Here is a 24,916-nt window from a genome sequence, read left to right as displayed (position 1 = left end):
ATCGTTCGGAGAGAATCAAGGAAGGCGAGACGGAGAGAGCGGGTGAGGTGGATGAAGTGTGGAGGGAAGTGGGTGGGTGTGGGCAGTGGGTTGCCAGGTGGTGGTGGATGGAGGTGGATCGGGAAGACAAAAGGTAAAATGCGATGGAGGAATTTTCAACTCACCCGGCCTGCGATGGATAGGATATTAATTGTGCATCATTGCTGTCGCCCAAAAAAGTTCTTATTCTTCGTTTCTTGCACCCAAACAAGGCGCTTTTATCTGTTCTCATCTTGTTCCTGTTTTCATAATCGTCATGGGCATCATTGTCATTCATTAACGCTTTCTATCTATCACAAAATCTCTTACTGGCCTGTTCCTAATAATAGGGAGCAGGTCGGGTATTATATACTATACTTATACTATCGAGCTCTAAGCAGTCGGTCCAGGCGTCCATTCAATATCAAACAACTGTGAAACCCAATACAGATCGGCTCCATAATCCCTATTTGCGCGAATTTCTGCCATGCGTGCGACTGCCATTGAGGTCAAGTTAGCGCACAGGGACGAGACTGGTCCAGCTACATATAGGGTCTCTGCTCACCTCTAGCAGAATCATTAACGTACTCGGATGTCATCTTGACAAACTCGAGCTCTTCTCTATCCAGTTCCGCAGCTGCCGCGAGGTTGCGTAGTGACTTCTCGTCATAGGTTAGATGGAACGGGAAGACGCCTTTATTTAGGTAGTGGAAGTGGGCAAGCATCGTGCGCATGCCTGTTTGCATCCCTTGTATGCTCTCTAAGTTGGCATAGACGCCCTGTGCGGGTACGTGTCAGTCAGCGGCTGTGCATCAATGTTTCGAGGCAGACAAACCTCCAAGCCAAATTCGCGAGCCGTTTCAAAGTCCCTCCTTGTGAGCATTGCACAGCTGTGGAGAAGTATGAAGAGGGTCAGATAGATTGTGAGCCAATGCTCGCGTTTGTTCTCCGTGACTAGGTCTTTCAGAACTGCGAGCACTCTGTTGCTGAGAGGTCGCAGGATCCTGGTGTACATGATGCATTCCATCTGAGCGATCATAATCCCGGGCATCGGTACCATCGCATGAAAACGGCTGTTCGGGTCATTGACCGGTGAATCCTCAATCGCCGCGTAAGAACATATGTGTTCTGGATTGCTGATCTTACGACAACCGACCCAAAAGCGCAGGCAGTCTGCGATCAGGGCCTTTTCTCGTGGAGGCTACACCACATATTGAGCAGGGGTTGCACAATCCCAGGGGTAACACGGCACTCACCTTTGCTTTTGCCTGATAACGAAAGGCAAAGAAGTATGTGGTCCAGATCAATAGGTCCAATTCGCCGACAGTATCCTTGATGTACCGCGCCACGTAATTAGAAGTCAACCACTGCAACGTCTGTGCAGCACCCTCCATGTCGGCCAGTGCGTACTGTGGGAGCCTGTGACGTCGGACATAAGGCCCCGATGCCCATGTCAATTCCAGCATATCGCCCTCGGCTGGTATAAATCTTCGCACTTGCACGTTATATGGAGCTTTGACATATATTTGAGATAACGTGATCGTCTTAACTTCGGGTGAAGCCCAGTCCGTGATATCAATGAGGTCCATGCTCTGCCATCGTCTGCTGAATAGCTGATACGGCATCTCTTGTTCGCGATACAGCGACACATCAGTGATGATCCAGCGGAGGCATGGAAGTTTCCATATGCTGGGGGCCTTTGATTGATGCGCACGCTGGCAAGTGAGACAGTCACCACCAAGATTGTCTTTATCCGGCTCACACTATGAGTCGCTTCGTTAGCGACAGCGGCCTAGTGGCGCCTCAAATTGAGGGAACAGGATACGCACCCTAATACGCATCATTCGACATCGGATACATCCTTTCAGGATTCTTGTAAGGGCCGTGTTTCGGCGTTTGCGATCATCTTTAAACGGACCACGTCGGCGTGTGCTGCCAGACTTTCGATGCTTTTTCTTTGTCGCTTCTTCTGCTGTAGCTTTGCGCTTTCGTCGGGTCCTCTAGAAAAATGCGCGATGCAAGTCAGACATTGAACACTTTGTTTGGCATGATAATCCGACATACCGGAGGAAGAGACCAGGTCTTGCTACAGGGCCCATGGGAGGCCGCATTCACAAGGCTCGAACCGCGCGCTTCGAGCTCTGCTGTCATCTCTTCGAACTCTTCATCCGATGCGATTGACGAATCATCGTCAGATTCAGCAGCTGAAATGGCCCAGGACGAGGATGCGCATGACGACGACCTGGTCGGGCGGCCGTAGGCGAACGGCATCGCGCTCGAGTCGCCCCGCCCGCTCGACAACGAGCCAGGCGAGAAAACGTACGAGTTCAAATTCGGGGTGCTGTGCTGGCTAACATGGGCGCTTTGGGCGCCGAGCGGAGGGGTATGCCATGAGTTTGAGTATTGGGTACAGGACAGCGACATCCCCCCGCTGGTCTCCAGATCAGCATTCGGCAGTACAAGCATGCGATCGCCCACGACTTCCTTCGCATCGCTCACTGCATCAAGCGTCGAGGCTAGTCCATGCAAACTGGTCACTGCAGCTGGTTGAAATGTCGAGCCCGACCAGTGTCGTCCAGCGTCCCTGGTAATCATCAGGCTGGGTAGTGGGGGTGGCGGGTTGAGCGCGTCTACAGCAGCCGGCTTATTCCTTGTATCCCTGCTCGCTTTAGTTGGCGACAATATTGCGGCCATGAGCTGATTCGACCGTGCGGGTTCCGAGGCGACAGCGGCAAGCGACGCTGGGGGGAGCAACGCAGAAAGAGCCGTAGAAGAATCGCTCACTGCTCGTGCCTCAACAGTCGGGGGATCAGAAGAGGTCTAAGAGTCAACTTGTCAAGAGGGAGAAATTCTTTGGCGTGTTGGGGCCTGGGAGACACCATACCATCTTGATCCTGGAGTGCAGGGATTCCTCGCGCCGGCGTCAAGGCAGGATGACAGAGCAATCTAATCCTTTCAAGAGCGCTGGGCGAGCTTTTATCGCTTAGAGGCTGAGCCACGCTATTGAAAGTCTATCTCCCGACGCTCTCGACTGTCCATGTCAGAGATAAATCGACCTGTCAATTCCCATCGTGCTTTAGGGGCTGTGGGTGGTGGTGCTGCTGGTGCTGCTGGTGCTGCTACTGATGATTGTCTGGTGTTGCAAATGGCCCAATGATTTGGTGACTGGTGTACGAGAATTTTTCCTTTTTCTCGAGTTCTGAATTGTTTACTTCATCCTTGTTGGTCTGGGTGAGCTTATCCATTTATCTCTGCTCCCTATAAGTATTGCATGCATGAGGGGTAAAGCCTCGAGACTCGAGTCACACTCCTTCGAGTCCGTTCTTTCACACTCTTAGTCTGTTCCAACTTCCCTATCTCTCAGCCTCGCCTCTTACCCCCCCAATTCCATCATTGCTCATCATTCTACTTGTTTCTCATTTGCTTCCGAGAGCCACCTGGTCTTGGCTAGGCGTTCTTTGGCGTCGCCCGTGCTGACGGTGATCCACTCTGTTTGATATGCACTTATTTCATTGATCATTGAACGACATACTAACTGCGATTTGTGAACGTGATTCAGAACAAAAGAACGAAGCGACAAGTCCAGACTCCAGTCCCGAGCGGGCAGCGAAACACCTCCGTCCATGGAGTTCAGCCATCTCTTTGTTGACGCCATTTTGCGTCCGAGCTTTGTACTAAAGTACCACGAGCTCCAGGACCACTTCAATCCGTCGTCCGGCCGTGTCGGCCCAGTTTCGTGGGACCAGTCGTCGCTGAACCCCCGGAATCGTGTTGAGACCCTCGATACTTCCACTTCGCGCTGGCGGATAGATGGGGCGACCATATGTGGTAGTTGCGTCTACGCCATTCCGTTGGACCTCCTTCCTAACCTGCCACCGCTGCGGATCTTGCTCCATCTGTCAGACCAGTCTGAATATCCCGCCGCTCTGCGCCACACTTTGGATGCGTGTGTCGGTGTGCCCTTACGAGACTCTGAGGCCATCTCTCGGCTTGGCATAGCGAGTCACCTTTGTCGTGCGCTCGACCATCATTGTTCGGAACATCCGGGCTTTCTTGCGCAGTATCTCAAGCTACCATTTGGATCGAGGCTTATTTTTGAAGATCTCGTAGCTGATGTCTCAAACATGAGGCTGGATGTTGAGCGGGACTATGCCGTTGAATCGAACATGAAGACTCTCCAGTACCTGCAACAGTCATGGGACGATGTTGCTCCAGACGCTTGGCCGCCGACCGTCAATATCACCGATTTGCGCCTTACCAAGCAACTTAACGATGCCGTGTGTCTAGTTGAAGCCCCTGGTCAGCCGTGTGCCGTTTTCAAATCCGCAACCAATTCGCTGCACCACATCTACCACGAGCTCCACTTCCTGATCACTTGCCCTCCGCATCCTCATGTTATGCCTCGGCCGCTTGCCGTCGTGGTCAAACATAGTGCCTTCGGCGGAAAACAAGGAGTAGTCGGGTTCCTATTGATGCACATCCCGGGCGGCTCACTCCGCGATAGACTCCCCGCCCGGCAACGCCAAGGCACTTTGTCCGACTCTGTCAAACTTCGATGGTGTCGTCAAGTGGCTTCGGCGCTAGCACATCTGCAAGAGAATGGGCGATTCTACTCAGACTTGCGACCCGACAATGTCTTGTTAGACTCCGATGATAATGCTGTCTTGTGCGACTTTGAGCAGCGGGGAAACTGGTACGAATGGTGTGCGCCTGAAGTCTTGTACCGACAATACGCCGAAAACATTCGGTCTCGTCTCCCTGATCGTGTTGTTAACTCGCCCTATGACCGTCTTCTGAAAGGGTTTGCGCGACCACACTCACTGTCCACTTCAGCATGTTATACATCTGCAGAGACTCCGATCGAGGCGCGAAACAGGGCCTGGTTCGCTCTCCCACCATCTGCACAGGAAAAGGCTGTCGTGTACACGCTTGGACTTTTCATTTATACCGTTTTTGAAGCCCTCAGCAATGTTCGGCGTAACCTCGCGAACCAGTTTCCAATCGACCCCGAGGTGGAATTTCCCAAATATCATCGGACACCGCCAAGTATTCAAGATCTCATTCAGCATTGCACCGCTGACGTCCCAGACTGGAAAATAACCGGCCTACTGTCGGAACGGTGGCGAGTTGTGCGGATGGACGGCTTGCTTTGCCCAGCGGCAGAAACTGATCTTGATCGCGACACGCATGTAGCATTCGAGACTGTCATGGACTCAATGCTCCAATTCTGGAACACGGAGTTGGCGCGAGCGGAAAAGTTCCTTGAGAGCCCAGAGTGGGAGACTGGTAACTTCGGACAAAGTAGACCTTCATTACGTGAAATTGTGACTGCGCTTGAAAGAGGCTCGAAAGATCTAACCCGATAGACTTACGATTAATAGAGGGTCAATGACTTGAAAAAGATCTGAAAGAGAGACGCCTCAGGCTATGGACAATCGATTATCGGATTCTATTAGCGGTACATCTTAATTGTGCTCGGTTTCTGACAGCTCGTTCTGCCGTGAATAGCTCATTTATCCTTACCAAATTCCGATCTATAGTCGTTTAACGCCTCGACTACAAGCTGAGCCAAGGACAACAGTCTCTCTTCGTCGAGCCTGAGCCCGACAAGCTGCACAGCCGCCGGGGCGCCTTGGTATTTTTCCGGATCGTCTGCAGTGCGTCAGTGTCTCGTTCCCAATAGAGCGCGAGGGAGTCGTACAATACTTCATGTTCATCTTATCATCCTGACTCAGGGGTATGAAATTAGGACTGACGACGTCAATCTCCTTGTCTGCGAACGTTACCGGTATAACAACTGCGGCATAATCCAAGACGTTGATGGAGCTAGTATACGCTTCAGAGCGGAAAGTCAGGCCGCAATTTTCGTTCAGCTCATGTACCAAAACTCACATGATGGGTAGAATTTCCCGGGGAGTACGCCTGCGTAAGGTGTCACAGGGGAAAGGAGAGCCTCGACCGGGCGATCTAAGCTGGTTATCGCAGGCCTTCTCAAAGACCTCAAGGAGACACCTACCGCCAGTTCGTTCTGCGGTTGACGTCCAATAGTCATGATATCGTTGTCTATAATCCTTCATTTGCCTCACCACCTTCTGGAATTCTGGCAAGGGTAAGGGTGCTCTTGGTTTGCCGTCTGGAAACAGGTTTATGATCTCGGGAGCAAAGGGCTCGCCCGAGAGCTGGATGGCATCATAGACATCATGACAACCATCACCCCGAGCAATTAAAGACTAATTCGTCTGTCAGAGTCCTAGTGGATCTCAGTTTTGGGCGGTTGCTTACATGGATCTCGATGGACTCCCTGTTATGGGGCCAATCCCAATAAATCAACTGCGACGGTTAGCAAGTGTAAAGAAACACCAAGCATAACACACCTGATGTCCTTTATTCTGCAAAGCCTCCTTTACTATCTCCATAGCACGCGAAATGGGAGGGTGGGGAGTGATCACACCATCATTGGCCAAAAATCCGAAAGCCGGCATATATCCTAACTCCTTCGATGGATAATACTCCTTTTCGGATCTCCATGGAATGGGAAGTGTGTACGGATCATGGAGCCACGGCTTCAGGAGGATGAGAGACTTGAGAACCAGCCGCAACGCATCTATCGAGTGGGCCATTATCCCAACCACGGTCGGCATCACCTCTTGTCCCTTACCCTTGTTAAGCAGCATTAGTACAGCTATCAGCTCAGATATGGGTAGTTTCATACCGAGTTTGCTGCATCCCTGAAGGATATGCGCCCGGCTGACGGTTTGATACTGAAGAGACCCTGAAATGAAGCTGGCATCGATACTGACCCGCCAATGTCAGTCCCGATTCCAAATGCACTTCCTCTCAATGCTTGCATGGCGCCCTCGCCTAGGAAGCGTCAGTCTGGTGGGGCCGACATCGAACATGGAGAGAGCAAAGAATCATGTCTCCCAGACCTCCTGAAGAACCGCCTGTTGAGAGGTTTCGGTTGTAGGGATTGTACGCATATCCGAGTATGTTGTTGTTGGTTTCAGGCGCCTTGACCGGTCAGCTAGACCTGAGGACGTTTGAGCTACCCCTCAACTCACCCAGAGGCTTTGCATCAGCGTCGTCTATCACACCGTACTTTTTTTCAGCTGTTGTTTGCTAGGTGAGTGGCGATTCTCTGTGCGACTAACCTTTCCAATAGGAACCGCCCCGAGAATGTTAAATTCTCGAATTAATTCGCTCTCGATATTCCTGTTCTTGTCCGTACCTTTTTCGCCCTCAAAAGTACCAATCCACCCAATGAAACCCATGGAGGTATCAAGTCCTTTGATGTGGAACTGGTCCTTGAGGGTGAGGGGGATGCCATGCAGTGGGCCAACAAGCTGTTTATGCTCTCTGAAGTAGTCGTCCAGCTCTCGGGCTCGGTCAATGGCTTCGCGGAATCTAATCTCGAGCAACAGATTGCTCTAGCATGACAACTTTTAGACAAGTGCTGGATTTCAAGGGGGTCACCCAGACTCACTAACTGATGGGCATATGCAGCCCTTTTGCAAAAGGCCGTCACCACCTCAACCGCGGTGAGGGTACCACTGCCCATCCTAGCCACAAGCTCAGGTATATCCATGTTAGTGACGTATTGAGACTTAGTGTCGAGCAGATTCTCTATGTAATCACCAGCGATGCTGTGGCGAGCTCTTCCGTCTTCCAGGATGTGAGGCTCTAAGATCCATTCCGGCGGGATTTTGGCCAGATTGGCCTCGCGCTTCTCGCTTGCAATGTGCTGCCACCTGGCAGAGCGGCGGGAAAAGATTTCCGAAAGCTTCCACATATCAGACGTCCAATCCAACGGTGTCATGGCTGACACGAAGGGGATAACCATGATGAGGAGGAGGTGAAATTTCGCTGCCATTGTGAATGGCCTTTATACTCCTCTTGAGTTTCTTGCTGAGGAGACCGATTCTTTGAAGGCTCTCGCCGCCTCTTTGAAAGAGCGCATCCTACGGCAGCCCGGTGCGCTGAAAAGGCCCCCGATCCACAGGACCACAGGGCGATCGAGCGAGCGAATAAAGTACTCGGGCCTCAGACCGCAAGCACGCGAACCTCCCACTGGAACTTTGGCAAAGGTCTGTATAGCTGCTCTATATCCGGAGAGTTTTTGGGCCAATGGCCGGCGCGTCTTAACTTCGACCGATGAAAAGATTACTCCTTCCAATGGTACGGCAACCAATCAGAAGCCGGTCTTACGATACCTTCACATCGGTTCGCACGAGCACTTGCACCAAGGTCACGATAAACGGTCATTTCCCACGCCGCTGGCTGAATGTTGAGATTGAGTGGAGCTACTCCACGTCTTACCTCTCGTATCAACATTCAGCTCTAGTACTGAGCCCCCTGTAAGACCTAGGTATGAATTGCGGTGTGCGGTTTTGGTCATCTTGATTATTTTCTTCTCGATCAGAAGACCTTGAAGAACCAGCCGTTGCAGGATTTTGGGGCGGCGTTGAGAGGCGCTCGATCCGCAAAGCAGTGTCTTGGATATGTAGACGGATGCATGGTCTGTTTATCCGGTTTTGAAACGCACCAATTGCTGCTGCACCGTACTTTGTCCCTGTAGATCCCCAGGCTCGTCTCTCGACTCGTCCAGTTGGCTTTCAAATACGCCCACGATGCTCTCGGCACCTGCACTGATCTGGAAAATTCTTCCCGCCTTAACGCGCACGCATAAGCCCCTTATTGCAGGGAATCCGACATAGTGTCAGCAAAGCGAAGCTCCTGTCACACCATGGCAAATAAGCAACCAGCCCATTCAGCGCTCGAAGAGCACCCTCCTGCGCGGCAAGAAATGCATCATGATTGATTCAGGATCATGCACGCTTACAACACCCACACCTGCAGCACTCGATGTCAGTGTCAGCCTATGACGACGGACAAGCCCCATCCAGCACCGAAACCCTCGACTCCGACTCGTCATAGCCGCTGAACAACCCAGGAGAGGAAGGGGGTAAATAACAAGCTAAGCAAGGCTCTAATGCCGAGATCCACGGCAAGCATGCGTGGGAGTGGTTAGTTTCCTTCTCTGGTCCAGTAGAAGAAGTAGGGGTTAATCTTTCAGAAACAGGGGCTCGCATTAGCCGGTGCCTCACTGCCTAGTACCTACTGCCTACACTGCCTACAGTTAGCAGCACTGGGGCACTCGGCTAGAGAACCCTGAAGAATTAGCTTCGCGACATAAAATAGTTCCCAGTGAGATGAGAGCGCGAGGGCTCAATCAATCAATGTGATCCCTTTGAACTCCAGGCGAAATACAAACGCCAGAACCGCGCAAAAAAGTCCATCGTCCGGATGTCCTATATTCCAGAGTTCATACCCCGGTCCTGGCAGTGCCCGTCGCTAATTAGTGCTGGCACCTGGGTAGTACCGTAGCCTCCGAAGTAGTGCCCACTTGGCTCATTCCTTCCCTTTGGCAGTCCCACTTCTCCCTCTAGAGAAACCGAAGCCCAGTCCGTCCACAATGCACATCTGCAAAAACACAATCGCAATCCATTATCCAGCCGTGTCAAGGAAACCAAAACTCCAACTCCAGAAAAATCACAATCCACTCTCCCTAACGCGACACTCCAACCACCCTCCAACCCAATCTCAACTCTCCCCTCTCCTTTTTCTCACCCCCCAGTATTCTCAATAACCCTATCAACCTCCCCCCTAACCTCCGGCATAGCACTTCTCATCTCGCGCGCAAGCACATCCCGAAAACTCGCAAAGGCCTCCTTCTTCCCGCGCAGATCCTGGTTCCCGCGCTGTACGAGCTCCACGAATTCTCGCGTGTAGATGTCTGGGTTGCGGGCGGCGTCCACGTAGTCGATAATTTCGGGCGGCAGGGCGATGCTATGGAGTAATGGGTCGGAGGAATTGGAATTGGAGTTGCTGCTGTTGTTGTTGTTGTTGTTGTTGTTGTTTGTTTGGGAGGAGTTTGTGGGGGGGTCGCGGGTGTGGAGGGAGAGGGTTTGGAGGGATGTTGTTAGATTTTTTCTACAGTTCCATCACTTCGTTAGCCTTGCTTGAAGTGTAAGGTGGGTATGGGGTTGGAAGGCGGGGCGTGTACATCTTGCGAACGAGTTCCTGCTGTGTTTCGGGACCGAGGTAGCCATGAACGGCGGATTGGATTTCGAAGAGGTGCTGGATTATATCTTTGATTTCGGCTGTAATAATTGTCTTAGTACATTTGCAAAGAAGCAATATCAAGGAGACTGAGAGGAAACTGACTGTCAACTGTGCTGAGCGTTATGGGCGCCATGGCTTGAGTGTTGATTGTGATGGTTTGAAAGTGAAATCGGATTGAAGCTTGGAGAGAGGCGATGCGATAAGGTTGGGGGGGTATCTCAATCTAACCGCTTTTGGTGATATAGTACTCCGGCCGGGGCCCACGGGTGACCACCTGCAACCAGCTCCAAGGGTCACCTAGTTACACGATGTGAAGATGTTACAAATGTTACACTCACTCAAGCTTGGAAAGATGACCAGTATATATAGATAATGGTATAAGGTACATGTACACCACGAACATCAAAGCCAGTGTATTAGCCGATATGGTCAACATGGCCGGTTCCTGAGATGCACTCACTCCGAGCACCAAAAGCCCAAAGCTGGACTGAAACAACAACAATGTATGGCTAATCTAAACATGAGCAATCATTGGCAAGTATAGTAGAATATTACACTTCTTTCGTTCGCACGGCCGGGAATTTGGGTATCTCGATCTCCGTCTCTACCATCTCTAGCCCAGAGAGGCTGGGAAACCGCCGGCTGAAGTCCGCCTCCCAATCTCCACCTGGACTCGTGGGGTTTGCGCGGCTTTGCGGACGGTCAAAGCTGCTGGTTTGAGTTTGGTCTGTGCCTGTGATTCCAGCTCGCAGACTCTGTGGCTTTGGGGGCGCCGTGGGTCGTGGACCCGTGCGTTGTGTGGCCGCGTAAGTTGACGATGTCTCTTGCTTCGGTACCGAAGCAGGGGGCCCGCCGCCTCGTGTGCTCGGTCGTGGTTGTACTTCTGGCTGCTTTGCCTGCAAAGCGGGCTCGGAAGTGTCTGTGAACCTCCCATATCCTGTGGCGGTCTTGGGGGGAGGGGGCTTGCCAGCCTCGCCAAGTAATGTCTGGACCCGGTTGAGAATTGCGGGAGCTCGAGTCGTCTCACCCGTCGGTCTTCGGCCTCCTTCCCCTTGCTCGGTCACTCGACGGCGGTATTCGGCCGCAGCGCTAGCTACGCGCTTTTCTTCCTGTGAGAGCCGCCGACGTTCGAGCTCGCGCCGCATTTCCGGGGAAATGTCCTCGTCTTCATCGTCTGAATGCTTGACAGTTTCTCCGGGTGATTCGGAACCCGGAACTGGAGACAGGAACGGCCTGGGGAAGTCCTCTTGAGCGGGAGACTGAGCTTTGCCTTCTTGTCCAGCCTCGAAGCGACGAAAGGCGTCACCGAATCGTCCAGCCAGCAAGGTCTTTGTGCCTGAAAGAGACAAGCTCGAAAGGCTGCCACGCTTGTTGTGCTTTGTGGAGCTTGCACTATAACGCTTCTCGCGCTTTCGGTTTGACTCTTCCTCCTTTGCCCGTAGGTAGTCCACATCCGACGAAATGTTACTGCGGTCATAATCGACTTCCGTCCGGGCATGCTGCAATGGAGAACCTCCGTCATAGGGTGACCTTGGTAAGTCAAGTGATGAGCGCGCGCTTTCCGCGCTTCTTGGCGGCAGCTCAAGCTTAGTGCCAGCGTGAACTGACAACGGGCGAGACCTGCCGTTGGCGGATTTTGATCGATGTATAGAGTCATCGACTTCAAGGTGTGATGGCCGGAGAGCTTCCAATGACGGTCGCGAGGATGCCGACAAATTCGAGAGCCTGTCTGATGAGAGCCTGGGATCTTCCAGCTTTGACGAAGCAACAGGCGACATGCCTTGTCTGGATTTCCTCTTCTCGCTGTCTGTAACCTTTGGTGCTTGGTCCGAAGACGGAAACCTGTAGATCGGTCGACCAGACGGTTTCAACTCGGTCACTACAGGGCTATCCGGCGGGGAGGTCATTGTACCGGTAGAGACCATGGTAGGCCTTTGCGGAGCGGGCTGGTATAATGGCGTCTGTCGCGAGGGTTCATCATGGTATCGGCTGTACTCTGTAGGGGTGGTCTTCGCCACAGACGGTTGCGATTGTCTGCTTGTCGGCTCCGGAGGTGATTCTTCACTCGGTGAAGGTTTCGCAAATGCCTCGTCTGCCAGGGCGTTGGTGAGCCTTTGGGCGAGAGCATCGTCTTCTTTATCGGCAACAGTTGGCTCAAAGTCGAATTTGCCCTTCTTCTCATGCAAGATATTGAATTGATCAAGTGATGGAAATCTGTCCGAGAACTCGCCGGGCGACTTTCCGCCATCCAGGGCGGCAAAAGGATCCGTGGACGCACCACGAAAAGGGGACGGACTAGGCCGTGCAGAGTTGTGTTGCGAAGCATCTGGTCTGGTTGGACGCCCACGGCGCATCGGGGCAATTTCGGGAATATTGACTTGGGTCTCTTGAATCGGTGGTGAGAATACCGCTCCGAGCTGCGGTGCTTCGGTTGGAGATGGCGGAAGCTCTTGGTATCGGCGTGCTTCCGAAGCAGAACGGTGCGCGTAAATCTGTTCATGTTAGCGTAATGAGCATAAGATATTGAGCGCGCGCATACGTCTTGGATAGGAACATCTTTCCCTTGCATCTGGCAGACCTCGCGCACTACCTGGTAGATGTTGGGACGCTTTTGCGGGCTTTCCATAAGCATTGAAGCTGCAGAAAGTCAGTATCGTACACTGCTAAAAGACTGAGTTACTCACAAATAAACATCTTCAGCCGGCTCGAAAACGGAGGATAAGATGGGAACTTATAACTCGCATTGAGGATGGCCATCTGTCCGACCTCTTCAAAAGGGGTTGTATAATAACAAAGCTTGTATAGAAGAACTCCCAGAGCCCAAATGTCACTTTTTTCGTCAATTGGCTGTTTTCGATAGACATCAATCATCTCGGGGCTTCGGTATTGCAGGGTCGTGTGTCGTTGTACGTCGTCCTCAATCAAGCGGCCCTCCGCAGCCGATGTCGCGGCGGGGCGTGGAGTAGCGGCGGACCCGAAATCACAAAGCTTGTAGAGAACAGAGCTTCCCTGGCGAGATATAAGAACATTCTCCACCTTCAAGTCCCGGTGCAGCAGTGGAGGCTTAAGGTAGTGCATGCAAGCGACACCCTCCGCAACATCGGAGAAGATCTTGATGATCTCCGGCTCCGTCAACCGGTTCTGCAGCCGTGTGTTCATGAAGTCAATCAAGCCACCACCGGCACAATATTCCATCAGGAGAAACACTTCGTAACCGCCACCCTTGAGCTGCGACGCATGGGAGTCGATGTACTTGACGATGTGGCGGTGTCCCTTGAGCTTCTTCATTGTCTCGACCTCCGTTCGCATGTTAGCGAGTGCCGACTTGTCGGGAACTGCCACACGCTTCAAGACAGCCTTATCGTAGCCATCTATGGGCTGCGACAGACGCACGACGTAGACATGGGCGAATCCACCCTCGGAGAGGTATTTCTCAATCACGATTCGGTGGCTACCAACTTGAACCTTTGTGTTGGGTAGAAAGGTTCCAGCAGGCGCATTCAGAGCGGCAACCGGGTTATACGAAGGGACAGGGCGATGTTGAGCAGCATGGCTCTGGTAGGACTGAGTATTAGGTTGATAAGAGGAGGCCATGGTGGGGAGGGCAGGTGAACCCCGTGGGGAGGAGAGAGGGGAAATTCTTGAGGGCGACCACAACTATCGTTGCTGCATAGAGAGTATATAAAGAGGCGAGCAGAATGGTCCAGCCAAAGACAAAAGAAAGTAACGGGATTCGAGGCGGGCAAACACACGAGACTGAGAGGCCAGTTGTCGGCGGGGAGGTGGGCTCGACGTTGAGGAGGCGGTGACGTTGAAGGCGGTACCTGACAGCGCCCCTCAGTCGGTCAAATGGGAAGCAGTAGGTGGAGGAGGAAGAAGAGATTTGGACAGAAAGCCAAACAATTGGGATGCCTGGAGTAGAAGCCGTGAAGTCAAGAACTAACCAGCAGTGCCAACTTGTTGAGGCGGTGATGCGGTTCAGCCTCCGATTATGGATGCCTCAGGTACGCTTGGAGTAAGGTACGCTGGTCTCTCCACTGGGTAATCTTTCCCGTTCCACTCCGTACCATACAGAAGACTAACAGCAATATACGAAGGGTGTACATACCCATTGAAGTAATATAACAATTACGCTTCGGTAACATACAGTATACAGTATACGAGTAAGTCATGGGGCGTTAGGAGATGATGTCACGAATCACAAGTCCGAGTCATTCAGGGGGCTCATATTGGACTTGTAGAAGGTCACGGCTCAGGATGCCCCATCATGGGAATGCTGGAAACATCAATATTGTCCATGTACCTAGTACCATCGTCCTGTGAACTCAAAGGCTTTGTTACAATCGAGCATTTTTGCCTGAGGAAAACGAGACACGTGCTACCAGACTAACCTGTTCGGGAGACTGTACAGGTTGACCTAGTGGACGGGAGGGCTCATCTAAGCATAAAAAAGCCAATCAACTGAGAGCGCACTAAGCCCGGAACAGAGAAATCAAAACAAACAATATCAATACGAGATGGTTGCTTGTCAACGAGGTCTATGGAGGACACAGCAGGACAGGAGATAATGTCGCTGTGTACGGAGTACAGACATTGGCTACAAAAGTCTAGATGCTCTACCTTGAGCTCTTAGTTGAGCCGCCGTGGTTGGAATGCGCAGTCGAAACGAAGCTGGAATGGGGTTTTTTCAACCTTGCACTCCAGACAGATAAGATGCGGAAAGAAGATGCCGGAGAAGAGCTTCTCCATACATCCAGATGGATGATCAGATAGAATATCCGTCTCGACTGTCTCGAGGGACAATGTCGTGTTGCCAGTTGGTAAATAATGCCAGCTGTCGACATCCGCTTGCCTGCAGCTGCGGAAGGAAAAAGTAAACATGGAATCACGGCAGTTTCTGCCTTCTTATCGTCTCCAAGGGCTTCTAAAGTCTCATGTGCGGTGTGAGCTAGGATTGGAGGATCCTGTTGGTTACCCTCCCAAAGCGAGGGTCTCTTAGCGCTGATCCTGACAAACACAGAGGAAGGAAGCACAGCATCGCCATGGATCCCATCTCGCGGAAGTTGTTTGCCGCCTGGCCACGCCTTCCTTCCACTTCGTCCATCCCACTTCATCCCCGTCTCCTCCCTCAACTTCACTGTTGACCTCTCTCCTTTGCACCCTTTCCCACCTTTATATATCCTTAGTCTTATTATTACTCCACTTGTTTCATTATCGGTGTCATTACGACTCCCTCCCATTACGCTTGCTGCGCTTACACCTTCCCAACAAGCGCTGAGACACGACTCAGCGCCCATCCTATGCCATTGCGAATATGAACTACCCCCTATCCACGACCTTTCAGATCCCATTGAATTCGATATAGTCGTGGGGGTCAGCAGTCCGGCCGAAGTTCGAACTCTTGGGCCGTATCGCGAGCACAACGACGAAGGTCATTCTCTTGACATAACAAAGGCCCAACCAACTACGTCGTCTACCCCATTCGGTGAACGATGGACGACGGCCCCCCACCCCCTCCGCCTCCCCATGGGGAAAAACCACAAACAACGCACGGCGAATACCGCAAGTCTTCTGATCTTCCGCAAGGCAACTACGACATCTTCATCATCCCTCCTCATTCGGCCGGCTCTGGCTTTCTATATCTTCCTTCGTTACAATGTCAGCGGAACAGCTTCCTCGCCGGCTCTGCATGCACACTTGTGGCAGTCTATCTATACATGACCTTAGCACCAGTTGTAAGGCTCTGGTATGCAACGACTGTCGCAAGTGGCGGCGGAACAGGAATTGCTATCCTCGCTGTTGGAGTTGTGGGGATTGGTGGATGGGCTTTCGGCAATTATCAAGCAGGACTCGGTGGCTCATCGCGACAAGGGCGCCCAGGACCTGGGTTTGGACCCAACTGGTTTGGGTCTGGCACTTCGGGTGCGTCAGGCGCCAATGGCCCCAGTGGCAGTGGTGGTAGTGGGGACAACTATTCGAGGGGAGGGAGCTTTGGAGGACAAGGTGGTGGGCCACATCAACAGGGTAATTACGGCGCAAACTTCGCTGGTGGGCCCCCACCAGGAAACCAATATTCAGGAAATCATTATAGGGCTAATAATGAGCCGCCACCGCAGAGCAATCCTGGTTCTAATTCAAACACCAATCCTGATCCTGGACCACCTCCAGAGCCCAAGCCTAGTCCCAAGGCTGGAGGTGGTCCCGATGCCAAGCCATCGGGCTCGAATCCTCAAGACGATAAAAAACCACATACTGCAGAAGACTGGGAAAAGGCTCGCGAGGAAACAAGACGAAAGGAGGAGCTACGACGGAAAATGGAAGAGTTTAAACGGAAACGGGAGGCGGAAGCGCGAGAGAAGGAAAGACAACGTGAACGAGAAAAAATGGAAAATGAACTGCGGGAGCGCAGAGAACAGCTAGAGAGAGAGATGGCGGCTGCTAGAGAAGCAGCCGCACGGGAGGCCAGATTGCAGGCCGAAAAAGAAGCAGCGGAACATCGCGCACGATTGGAGCGCGAAGCAGCAGAGGCAAGACTAAAAGCGGAGAAAGCTGCAGCCGAAGCCAGACGGCGGGACTTTGAGGCTCGCGCTCGCGCAGAGCGTCAGGCAGCGGAGGCTCGGGCCAAAGCTGAGAAAGAGGCGGCGGAAGCCAAAGCCAGAGCTGAACAACTGGAGGCGGAGGCGAAGGCAAGGGCTGAGAAGGAGGCAGCTGAGAAGGAAGCTGCTGCTAAAGCTGCGGCCAAAAAGGAAGCCGATGCAAAATTCGCTGCTCTCAAGGAAGCCGCTGCAAAGAAGTATGCGGAGAAGAAGGCGCGAGATGCCCAGGAGGCCGCGGCAGCAAAAGAGGCAGCAGCAACAGCTTCCAAGGTATCCAGCGCAACAGCGCCACCTCGTACACCATCTCCAAAGAAGCCGTCAGTGCCACCATCGAAAGCCAGCGCCCCAGCCGCAGACGACGATGCGTATTCATTTCGGCCTTATGACCGACCCAGACGGCCGTACGGAGGCACGTCTCAGTCTTCAGTATATTCCGAGTCCTCCTACGCGCCGTCACAGTCAACGGCGCGCACAACTCCACCACCTTCGAACCGACCATCTAATCGCGGCCCTTATGAGACCAAAGATCCCGACAAGATTGTGATCAGAGGCGTGTATGCCTTCAACCAGGCCTTCCTTCGAACCCCGGTGGCCCAGTTGGTGTCTGGTCAGGGTATGGTGACTGAAGGGCTAGTCCTTCGCATCACCACTGAAGGCCTCTTCATCGACGACGACATCCGCGGTGTGCCTCAACGCGAGTGGGATGTCAAAGCCTGGACAATGAAGCTGGTCGAGGTATGGTGCCCTAAAGTTGGTCCGCCAAAACCGAACGCCCAGAAAGCGAACCAGGCTTTCTTCCGCCGCAGCACGAACGACGCACCAACAGCAGAAGAGTCCGACGCATACATCTCCAACTTCCTCAAGGTCTGCAAGAACACCTGCCGCCTCGCCTCGCCATCGTTCTCCAGTCAGAAAAGCGCAGACAGTAAAGAAAGCCAACCGTATGGTGGCTTACATGTCCTCCGCGCCACAATCCGTGATCAGGAAGGCCGTCGCTACCTCTTTGTCCTCCAGGAGACGGAGGGCTGGAAGGTCGCATTGGGACTACAAAGGCTGCAGAGAGGAAGTCTGTCAAAATCTCTAGGCGTATGCGGAATGGCCATTGCGGAGACGAGAACTGTCCTTTCGGGTCTTGGATATTGATCTTTTATATTTTCTCTGGAATACCTATGACATGTTGATGCTGATGATGACACTCTACCGATCTATCTACTGTATCTACTCAGAATCTTTGAGATCTTGTCTTGCATTTCATTCCCCCTATGCATTGTTTTGGATACGATGAGCATGTTTATATCCCCTCCTGTACCTACAATTTTTTATTCTACATAATGAACATATCCTCACCATCACCTTTTGAATGTCTTACCGTGCCTCAACTTGAGATACGTGTCTAGCCAGGTTGCGCATGAACGAGCCGATGCAGGTGGATCGGGTAATAAACTACCTACCCCTAATGCAGAAGGAGCGAAGGACGCCGGGCGGGACCGGACCTGCTTTTGAAGCATAGTGTTCAACCTAGAGGGAGCTCTTGACTCAAAGTTTGTGCGTTTGTTGCAACTGCATGGTCAGCTCTCGAGCCCGATTACTGCCTAGGTAGGTACCCAGCCTACGTTGGACGCAAAAAAAGTAAACATCGCATACAGAACGGCAACAGACTCATCAATTCATATAATATTCATCCCATTCCCAAACCTCAACCTCGATATCAAAATTCAAGCTATTTATCGGTTCAGTCCAGTCCCGTTGAGCTGTTGCGTGACACAAGCACACAAAAATGTAATAAGAAAGAGAAGAAAAAAGAAAAACCCAGGTATATAACAAAAACAAAACGCCGAGAACAGATCCAGTCTTCGATTGCGAAGATCAAAATGTAGAAGTCTCGTGGCCGGTTAAGCGACGAGACGAGACGAGCCATCTCGTACCCCATCCGATCCACAGATAAAGAAGAATAGGTAAGACAGATATGAATGAAAAGAAACGGAACTGAAAGAAATGGCGAAGCAGAGCAAGGCACGGTCTATCTGGTCATGTATGCAAGCGGAGCGAAGCAAAGGCAGAGCGAAGCAAATAGCGCCAGGGTGTAGCATCGCATAACATAGAATAGCAGTGGCAGAGAAATGACATGCTCCGTTTACATATAGGTTGCGGAGAAGAGTAAGTAGGCGGGTGATAGATGACATGACACCGAGCGATGCAGATGCAGATGCAGAATGCTGAGCAAAAATGAGGTTTTGTTGTTATGGGATGATGGCGTTCACCTGCCTGCGGCGGGGTGCATATATTGCTTTTTGACTTGACTTTTGATTTTCAGTCGTTGCATCGGGTCAATGCGCTTCGTAGGGTGATAGGTATGAGAACAGTCGTCAAGCATAAGGTGTGTGATGTCTGGCTCAGAAGGGGAATCCACCAGGGAAACCGCGGGCCTGGCCGCCGCCGCCGCCGCCAAAGGGGTTGCCACCACCGGCATGGGCGAAACCGCCACCACCGCCGTTCATCATGTTGAAGAGCACGCTGGGGTCGATGTTGATATGGGTTCCTCCCATACCGCCCATGCCTCCCATGCCTCCCATACCACCCATGCCGCCCATACCTCCAAAGCCACCACCGCGGCCGAACATGTCAGCGGGGTCCATCAGATCCTCGCCGTTGTCGTAGGCAGCGCGTTTCCTGTGATAGTTAGCATTGCCTTTCCAGGGGGGTAAATTGAGGGAAATACATACTGAGGGTCGATCAGGGTCTCATAGGCTTCACCAATCTCCTTGAACATCTCATCACCTTTTTCACCGTCGCGGTTCTTATCCGGATGGTACTGGATAGCCAGCTTGCGGTAAGCCTTCTTGAGTTCTGTCTCGGAGGCATCCTTGGAGACTCCCAGGATCTTGTAGTAGTCTTTCCGTTGCGCCTTCTTGAGCTCAAACTCTGCTCGGCGGATTTCCTCTGCGATGCCCTTCTCGCCAGGGTTGGACTCGGCAACAGCCTTGTAGTCCTTGACAGCCTCCTCCCAGTTTCCGGCACCGCCATGAGCTTTGGCGCGCATCTTCTGTGCCTTGAGATATGTGGGGTCAAGCTGCAGGGCCTCTGTGCAGTCATTGATCGCCTCATCGTACTGCTTTAGGTTGATGTGTGCCTGAGCACGGTTCTGAAGAATCTTCGCGTTCGCGTCCTTGTTGTCTTGGTCCACGCTGAGAGCTTCTGTGTATAGTTCAATCGCCTTCTGATAATCCTTGGCCTTGAAAGCAGCGTTGCCCTCTTCCTTTGTCCGGGTCAGCTTCTGCAGCATGCGCAGAAGCTTGATCGCTGGCTTCATATCGGGGTCCAGCCCGATACAAATCTTGAGTGACTTTAGCGCCTGCTCCGTCTCACCTAAGCCATAGTAGGCCCGCGCGCGGATCAGAAGCGCATCGGGGTCTTGGTTGTTCTCGCGGAGCATGTTGATAGCGATATCCTGTGCCTTTCCGAAGGAGTTACCGGTGGCCATCTTGAGCTGCGCCTCTGCCACGAGCAGTGTCCAGGCACGGGGCTCCTTCACGCCGGGGCCAAGACCCTGTCGCGCCTGTTCGATGCAAAACACCACCATGGACACACCGCGGTTCGAAGCCAACGTCTCCTTAGCCTGGTTGATGAACCGTAGCATCTTCTCCGGGTTCTGTCGGTCTGCCGCCGAAGCGGGAGGTTGGATGCGGTCGAGCACCTCCAGCGCTTCTGCGGGGCGACCAAGACCTGTTAAGATACGAGCCAGTCTGTGCAAGATCTTAGGGTTACCCGGGTCCAACTCATCCGCGCGCTCGGCATCTTCAAGCGCATCTAGGTATTTGTGGGCGGCGAGATTTGCGGCAGCTCGGTTCGATCGGTAGATGGAGGAGTTGGGGTTGAGGTCGATAGCTGCAGACATTTAATATAGCTGATCTCGGACAAGGAAAGGCGGATATGCAAACCTTTGGTAAACTCTTCAATAGCGCGATTGTAGTTCCCGTCTTTGAAAAACTTGTTCCCCGCCAACTTGAACGTGTCGGCTTCGTCTGTGTTACCGTTGGACCGATGAGGTGGCGGGGTCGGACTCTTCTGGTGAGATTGCTCGCCGTTGGGTTGGCTGGGCTCGGCCGGGGTTGTGAGGCGAGGGTCATTGCTATCGATATCCATCGAGCTGCGGGGATCAGCAGCGGCAGCGGCCATGGCTGAGAGGCGACGAAGCTCGTCGGGCGGAAGGTTGAGCGGGTGAGTCTCGGGGTCGTGCGAGCGCCGGTGGGAGTTCCGTGGCCGGGGAGCCGAGGCAGAGGGGAAGGAGGGGGAGCGAGAGTGATGTTTGGAGGGAGAAGTTTTGGATGAGGGCTTCTTCTTGGTGGGAGAGGGGGGAGAAGATGGTGATTGTGATTGTTGGTGAGACTCAGACTGAGATTTGGAGCGGGAGAAATGGAAGAAATGCACCATTTTCAACGGGCAGAAGACAGCCGTTGATTGGCGGGAGGCGATCGAATGCGAACGAAGGCGGTGGAATTGTAACAATTTCTCAATTCTCGCGACCAGAGATCTCTCTCTCTTTCTCTAGGTCTAGCAATAACCGGAGCGAAAAGAGAAAAGAAAAAGGAAGAACAATGAGGCAGACAGACAAAGACGGGAAGAAATGAGAGCTGCTCTATATTCCTGCTGAGCTGTCAGAGAAACCCATCGAACTCCGATAGTCGTCCCGCCGGCGTTGACAGGACAAGAATTCTGGAGGCTGGCATCTTAGCGTGTGCTCTCACCAGCAGGACGAGCAATCAGCTCCCATAGGCAACCTGCTTGTGTCTATCATCCTAGGCGCCTGCAGAAATGCAGGTTTCTGTCGAATCATCCTTTTGCTTCCTTCATGTCTGAAATATGGGCAGCTCCAACTGGGTGTCGCCGACCTCTGTCGGGTAGATAGTCCCCCACGCCTCTGTACGAAGTATGATTGCAGGATCCCCAGTGGTTCGTAGGTGGGGATCAATGAGCACACGGAGCATCAGAGGGCCTTTCCTTTGATTTATCTCTGGCTGTCTCTGGCTTGAAACCGACGGCTTTGCGGGAAGTCATGGGCTCATTCGCATAATAAAAGGTGCTGGTGGGCAATTCTAGAGAGTGTGTCACAACATATATACTCCGCCTCGTGTGCACAAATCTCACACAAACATAGCAATACACCACGAGGATCACAAGATACATTCACAACCAGAAAAACTCCGTAATTCATTCGCCTGGGATATCTTAGTCTAACCAATGCCCGAACTCCAAAACGACCAAACAATCAAAACGCTATTAGGTATATACTGGAAGTTATACAAGAAATGGAGTTGACTCTGATGCCTCAGGCACCGCGCATTCACTGTCGTCACCAATCCTTCGACCTTCGTTACGTCAATTACACCCAGTCATCAATTCCAGGACGACTGATAGTATTAAGACGATTCGTCGGACGCATTGCCTTGTTTTTAGCCATGACAGGCCGAAGAGTCCTCAGACGGGAAGGTCTAGGACGAGCCGACCAGACTCAGCTGGGAGGGAAATCCATTGCACCTCATGATGAAGTGTAATGGATATTTGATGTAGTTTGGGCCCCAATCAATTGCAGACATTCAGCTGACACGCCGCCCAATGGCCGCCCATCGAGATCCGCGATGCGGTACGTCTTCAGGGCGCACGCGCGTCACGGCGGGTAGAATAGGCCCCAGCGGCTGGTCATAGACATGTTGTTCATACGGAGGCGGTAGGTCATCGGTCTCAGGGTCTCCCCAAAACTCAGTTATTGGGTATGAATCCATAGATCGCGAATGCGACAGCGCACCCCCTCTCCCTGAACCGAACATCGAAGAATGCGAAGAATGTGATCGTTGATGGGGCGCAGATGTCGATGGTGCCGTCCTAGTTGTAAGGATCCATATTTGCTCGCTTTCAACCCAGACAAGCTGGTGCGGTGCTGAGACGCTGTTCGAATGCGTGCGTGGAGATCGAGATGGAGTTGGTGATAGGGTAGGGGTGGCTTGGGAGGCGCCCGGCTGGAGAGGTTGACTCTGCTGCGAGCATGAAAAGCTTGCTGGGTTTTCGTTGGGATTGATGCTTTGCCAGAAACCGTTGGAGCCCGTGTTCGGATACTTGCTGCGGCTAGGTATGGCGCTGGCGGAGGCGGGCCGAGGAGGTAGATCCCAGCGACGGGTCTCTATAGGGCTCACAGGACTTAATACGTGTTCTAGTCGAATGTGAGGGATGTCGTTGGCGCCCGAGGCGGGATTGGAGAACCTGGTGTCCAAAATTGGGGGACCTTCTAGGGATGAAAGATCCATGTGTACGGTGCACGCTAGCATAGGCGCAAAGAGAGAGGAAAGGAGGAAAGGCCAGAAAGAACCGGCAGGGAACTCTTCTCTTATATAGAAGGGCGAATCAAGTGCGAGGCGTTCCTTGGATACACATAGGCGAGTACGAGTAGTCACCTAGAGATGCACCAAAAATAAAGGTGGAATACGACCAAAAGTGGATCGCCACTCGAGATGTCAGTTGATCACTCGTAAGGAAGTAAAAGATGGGGAGGGCAGGGCAGTCTCATAAGGCGCGACATGGTTGTTTTATTTATCAGACACAGATTGCCTGAGGCGGTGCTTGGGGCCCTTTGACCAGGAGGGCAACAAAGGAGCAACAGGAGCACCCCATACAACACCCACCCAACGGGGCCAACCAACACTGCTCCGCCTGACCCAGAAAGTAACCGATCGAACCGATCGACTGAAGAGTCTAACAGGGCAAAGCGGTTGGCAAACGGATAAACGGTAATAAGCGACCTGGGTTTTGCGTGAGTGAACGAAAACCACCAGAGGCTACTATACAGCATCGCCTTACAGAGACAAGCAGCGGGATTGTTGTCTCTCACAGGCAAATGCAAAGGCGAAGTGTTGTTTTGCCCCGCTGATTCAAGACCAATCCGGCATTCCACTTGGCCCCCGAATCCTTTCTGGGTCTATGACGGTTAGCCGAGAAGTCTTGGAAAAAGGAAGGCATATTCGGTGAGACTGAGGAGCACGTTCATGCATTCATGCATAGCTAGCTCTGCTTTCTCTTCTTTGTGCGTCCTCGTAAAATGCATCCTCATGTGGACAGGGCAGTAGCCTGAGAGAAATATAAAACGCGAGGAAAAACCATGGTGATTCCAAGGCCAATAGGAAAAGCGTATACGAGGGCCTGGGAATCATAGTCAGGAGCAGTATTCAAGCGCCGAGCAATCATGATTATTCAGTAGTTGGCAGTTAGTAGGACTCCGCCATGATTGACTGTTGCAAAAGAATTTGGATAGTTTGTTGGAGTTCGAAACAAAGGAGGAGTTCCGAGAAACGCGCAGCAGACACTGCCACCCTTGCCATCCTTCCTTTGTCAGCCCGCGCCATGCAACTGTTTCTTTTGTAAGTCAGATAATAATAACCGTCTCTTTCCTTCCGTTGTACTTCAGAATTGGTCGATGCAACAATAAGGCCTTGTCGGGAAGTTTAGAGTCGGTACCTAGACTCGGAGAGGGTTGAAGCAGATCCAACAAAGCCAAGCATACATAGTATATGAAGTCATTATTAACACATAATCCCAAGAGATACGCCTTGAAGGATTGAAGGAATAAAGGAACGGATATCCATACGGACACGCCGATTGTCACCTTCTAGAAAGCTCCGTTGATCAACCTTGGAAGGACTTGCTGCTGGATGTGCGGATGATCGCTGGATCGGTTTGACCCAATACGAATAAGCCTTAACTAATTCCCCAGAAAAAGTAATTCCCCCTGGATGACCATGTGAAATACTAAATGAGATTATGTTGGAAATGGAGGAAGGTCTCATGTCAGCAGGGTCGCAGGATATGTACAATTGGAGACTGAACCTGCGACAAGGATAAGGGTTGTTTGATGCAACCTGACCTCAGAGGCTCAGCCACCAAATGCGCTGTGCACATCATGATTTGTTTTACCATCGACCCAAGGCTCTGCATCTAATATATCTCATTATCTCCAAGACTGCGAGCGCCGACTCCGCCGAGAAGGCGCCTCTACTCCTAAGGTTACCTGCATTAGCCCTCGATGCTAGCGCATGAATATCAGTTCACTTCGCAATATGGATCAACCTCGTTTAAGATCTACAGATGCTCGGCAAGCCCCGACAATATCAGCGAAAGTATTAAGATTACCTATA

The 24,916-nt window shown here is 52.2% G+C and overlaps 8 protein-coding genes across 8 annotated transcripts; 2 read left to right on the top strand and 6 right to left on the bottom strand.

Annotated features, from left to right (window-relative positions):
* Window positions 1–73: 73 nt before the first annotated feature.
* Window positions 74–2,712, bottom strand: BJY04DRAFT_228757 (uncharacterized protein; the record flags this gene model as incomplete). Its single annotated transcript, XM_073718913.1, has 6 exons — window positions 74–515; window positions 584–797; window positions 854–1,219; window positions 1,275–1,781; window positions 1,848–2,018; window positions 2,083–2,712. The coding sequence occupies 6 exons, from the start codon at window positions 2,710–2,712 to the stop codon at window positions 412–414; spliced, it is 1,992 nt and encodes a 663-aa protein (XP_073569915.1). The 3' UTR covers window positions 74–411.
* A 519-nt stretch (window positions 2,713–3,231) lies between these two features.
* Window positions 3,232–5,854, top strand: BJY04DRAFT_192461 (uncharacterized protein). Its single transcript, XM_073711774.1, has 3 exons — window positions 3,232–3,249; window positions 3,578–5,675; window positions 5,768–5,854. The coding sequence occupies exon 2, from the start codon at window positions 3,642–3,644 to the stop codon at window positions 5,382–5,384; it is 1,743 nt and encodes a 580-aa protein (XP_073569914.1). The 5' UTR covers window positions 3,232–3,249; window positions 3,578–3,641; the 3' UTR covers window positions 5,385–5,675; window positions 5,768–5,854.
* BJY04DRAFT_219628 (amidase signature domain-containing protein) lies at window positions 5,528–7,888 on the bottom strand (the record flags this gene model as incomplete). The annotated part of the gene is made up of 11 exons (XM_073716624.1): window positions 5,528–5,670; window positions 5,720–5,854; window positions 5,911–5,985; window positions 6,035–6,248; window positions 6,301–6,348; window positions 6,393–6,677; window positions 6,731–6,879; window positions 6,948–7,029; window positions 7,080–7,103; window positions 7,170–7,445; window positions 7,502–7,888. 11 exons carry the CDS (start codon window positions 7,886–7,888, stop codon window positions 5,528–5,530), a joined length of 1,818 nt encoding a protein of 605 aa, XP_073569913.1.
* A 1,486-nt stretch (window positions 7,889–9,374) lies between these two features.
* nut2 (mediator complex subunit NUT2) lies at window positions 9,375–10,294 on the bottom strand. The gene is made up of 3 exons (XM_073721211.1): window positions 10,243–10,294; window positions 10,082–10,178; window positions 9,375–10,008 (listed from the first exon to the last, which is right to left on the bottom strand). The coding sequence occupies exons 1-3, from the start codon at window positions 10,271–10,273 to the stop codon at window positions 9,642–9,644; spliced, it is 495 nt and encodes a 164-aa protein (XP_073569912.1). The 5' UTR covers window positions 10,274–10,294; the 3' UTR covers window positions 9,375–9,641.
* Window positions 10,295–10,483: 189 nt separating this feature from the next.
* Window positions 10,484–14,195, bottom strand: BJY04DRAFT_86844 (putative serine/threonine protein kinase). Its single transcript, XM_073721210.1, has 3 exons — window positions 12,825–14,195; window positions 12,680–12,777; window positions 10,484–12,632 (listed from the first exon to the last, which is right to left on the bottom strand). The coding sequence occupies exons 1-3, from the start codon at window positions 13,732–13,734 to the stop codon at window positions 10,692–10,694; spliced, it is 2,949 nt and encodes a 982-aa protein (XP_073569911.1). The 5' UTR covers window positions 13,735–14,195; the 3' UTR covers window positions 10,484–10,691.
* A 950-nt stretch (window positions 14,196–15,145) lies between these two features.
* On the top strand, window positions 15,146–18,111 carry BJY04DRAFT_192418 (uncharacterized protein). The gene has a single exon (XM_073711773.1). The coding sequence runs from the start codon at window positions 15,633–15,635 to the stop codon at window positions 17,877–17,879; it is 2,247 nt and encodes a 748-aa protein (XP_073569910.1). The 5' UTR covers window positions 15,146–15,632; the 3' UTR covers window positions 17,880–18,111.
* A 913-nt stretch (window positions 18,112–19,024) lies between these two features.
* BJY04DRAFT_86796 (DnaJ and TPR domain protein) lies at window positions 19,025–21,604 on the bottom strand. Its single transcript, XM_073721209.1, has 3 exons — window positions 20,675–21,604; window positions 19,460–20,621; window positions 19,025–19,406 (listed from the first exon to the last, which is right to left on the bottom strand). The coding sequence occupies exons 1-3, from the start codon at window positions 21,165–21,167 to the stop codon at window positions 19,130–19,132; spliced, it is 1,932 nt and encodes a 643-aa protein (XP_073569909.1). The 5' UTR covers window positions 21,168–21,604; the 3' UTR covers window positions 19,025–19,129.
* A 726-nt stretch (window positions 21,605–22,330) lies between these two features.
* On the bottom strand, window positions 22,331–23,035 carry BJY04DRAFT_219623 (uncharacterized protein; the record flags this gene model as incomplete). The annotated part of the gene is made up of 1 exon (XM_073716623.1): window positions 22,331–23,035. The coding sequence occupies one exon, from the start codon at window positions 23,033–23,035 to the stop codon at window positions 22,331–22,333; it is 705 nt and encodes a 234-aa protein (XP_073569908.1).
* Window positions 23,036–24,916: the final 1,881 nt, after the last annotated feature.

The sequence above is a fragment of the Aspergillus karnatakaensis genome (assembly GCF_047715665.1).
Source record: "Aspergillus karnatakaensis strain CBS 102800 unplaced genomic scaffold BJY04scaffold_33, whole genome shotgun sequence".
In the NCBI taxonomy this organism is placed as follows: Eukaryota; Fungi; Ascomycota; class Eurotiomycetes; order Eurotiales; family Aspergillaceae; genus Aspergillus; species Aspergillus karnatakaensis.
Note: the sequence above shows the minus strand (reverse complement) of the source record. Positions and strands in the feature narration are given on the sequence as shown.

Coding starts and splice junctions, on each gene's coding strand:
- BJY04DRAFT_192418 (XM_073711773.1), top strand. CDS start 15,633: ATGGACGACGGCCCCCCACCCCCTCCGCCTCCCCATGGGGAAAAACCA.
- nut2 (XM_073721211.1), bottom strand. CDS start 10,273: ATGGCGCCCATAACGCTCAGCACAGTTGACA. Junction 10,179..10,242: donor AACGCTCAGCACAGTTGACA/GTCAGTTTCCTC, acceptor CAATTATTACAG/CCGAAATCAAAGATATAATC. Junction 10,009..10,081: donor CAGGAACTCGTTCGCAAGAT/GTACACGCCCCG, acceptor ATGGAACTGTAG/AAAAAATCTAACAACATCCC.
- BJY04DRAFT_86844 (XM_073721210.1), bottom strand. CDS start 13,734: ATGGCCTCCTCTTATCAACCTAATACTCAGTCCTACCAGAGCCATGCT. Junction 12,778..12,824: donor CCGGCTGAAGATGTTTATTT/GTGAGTAACTCA, acceptor GACTTTCTGCAG/CTTCAATGCTTATGGAAAGC. Junction 12,633..12,679: donor AAGATGTTCCTATCCAAGAC/GTATGCGCGCGC, acceptor TAACATGAACAG/ATTTACGCGCACCGTTCTGC.
- BJY04DRAFT_192461 (XM_073711774.1), top strand. CDS start 3,642: ATGGAGTTCAGCCATCTCTTTGTTGACGCCATTTTGCGTCCGAGCTTT.
- BJY04DRAFT_86796 (XM_073721209.1), bottom strand. CDS start 21,167: ATGGTGCATTTCTTCCATTTCTCCCGCTCCAAATCTCAGTCTGAGTCT. Junction 20,622..20,674: donor TATTGAAGAGTTTACCAAAG/GTTTGCATATCC, acceptor AAATGTCTGCAG/CTATCGACCTCAACCCCAAC. Junction 19,407..19,459: donor GAGACCCTGATCGACCCTCA/GTATGTATTTCC, acceptor TAACTATCACAG/GAAACGCGCTGCCTACGACA.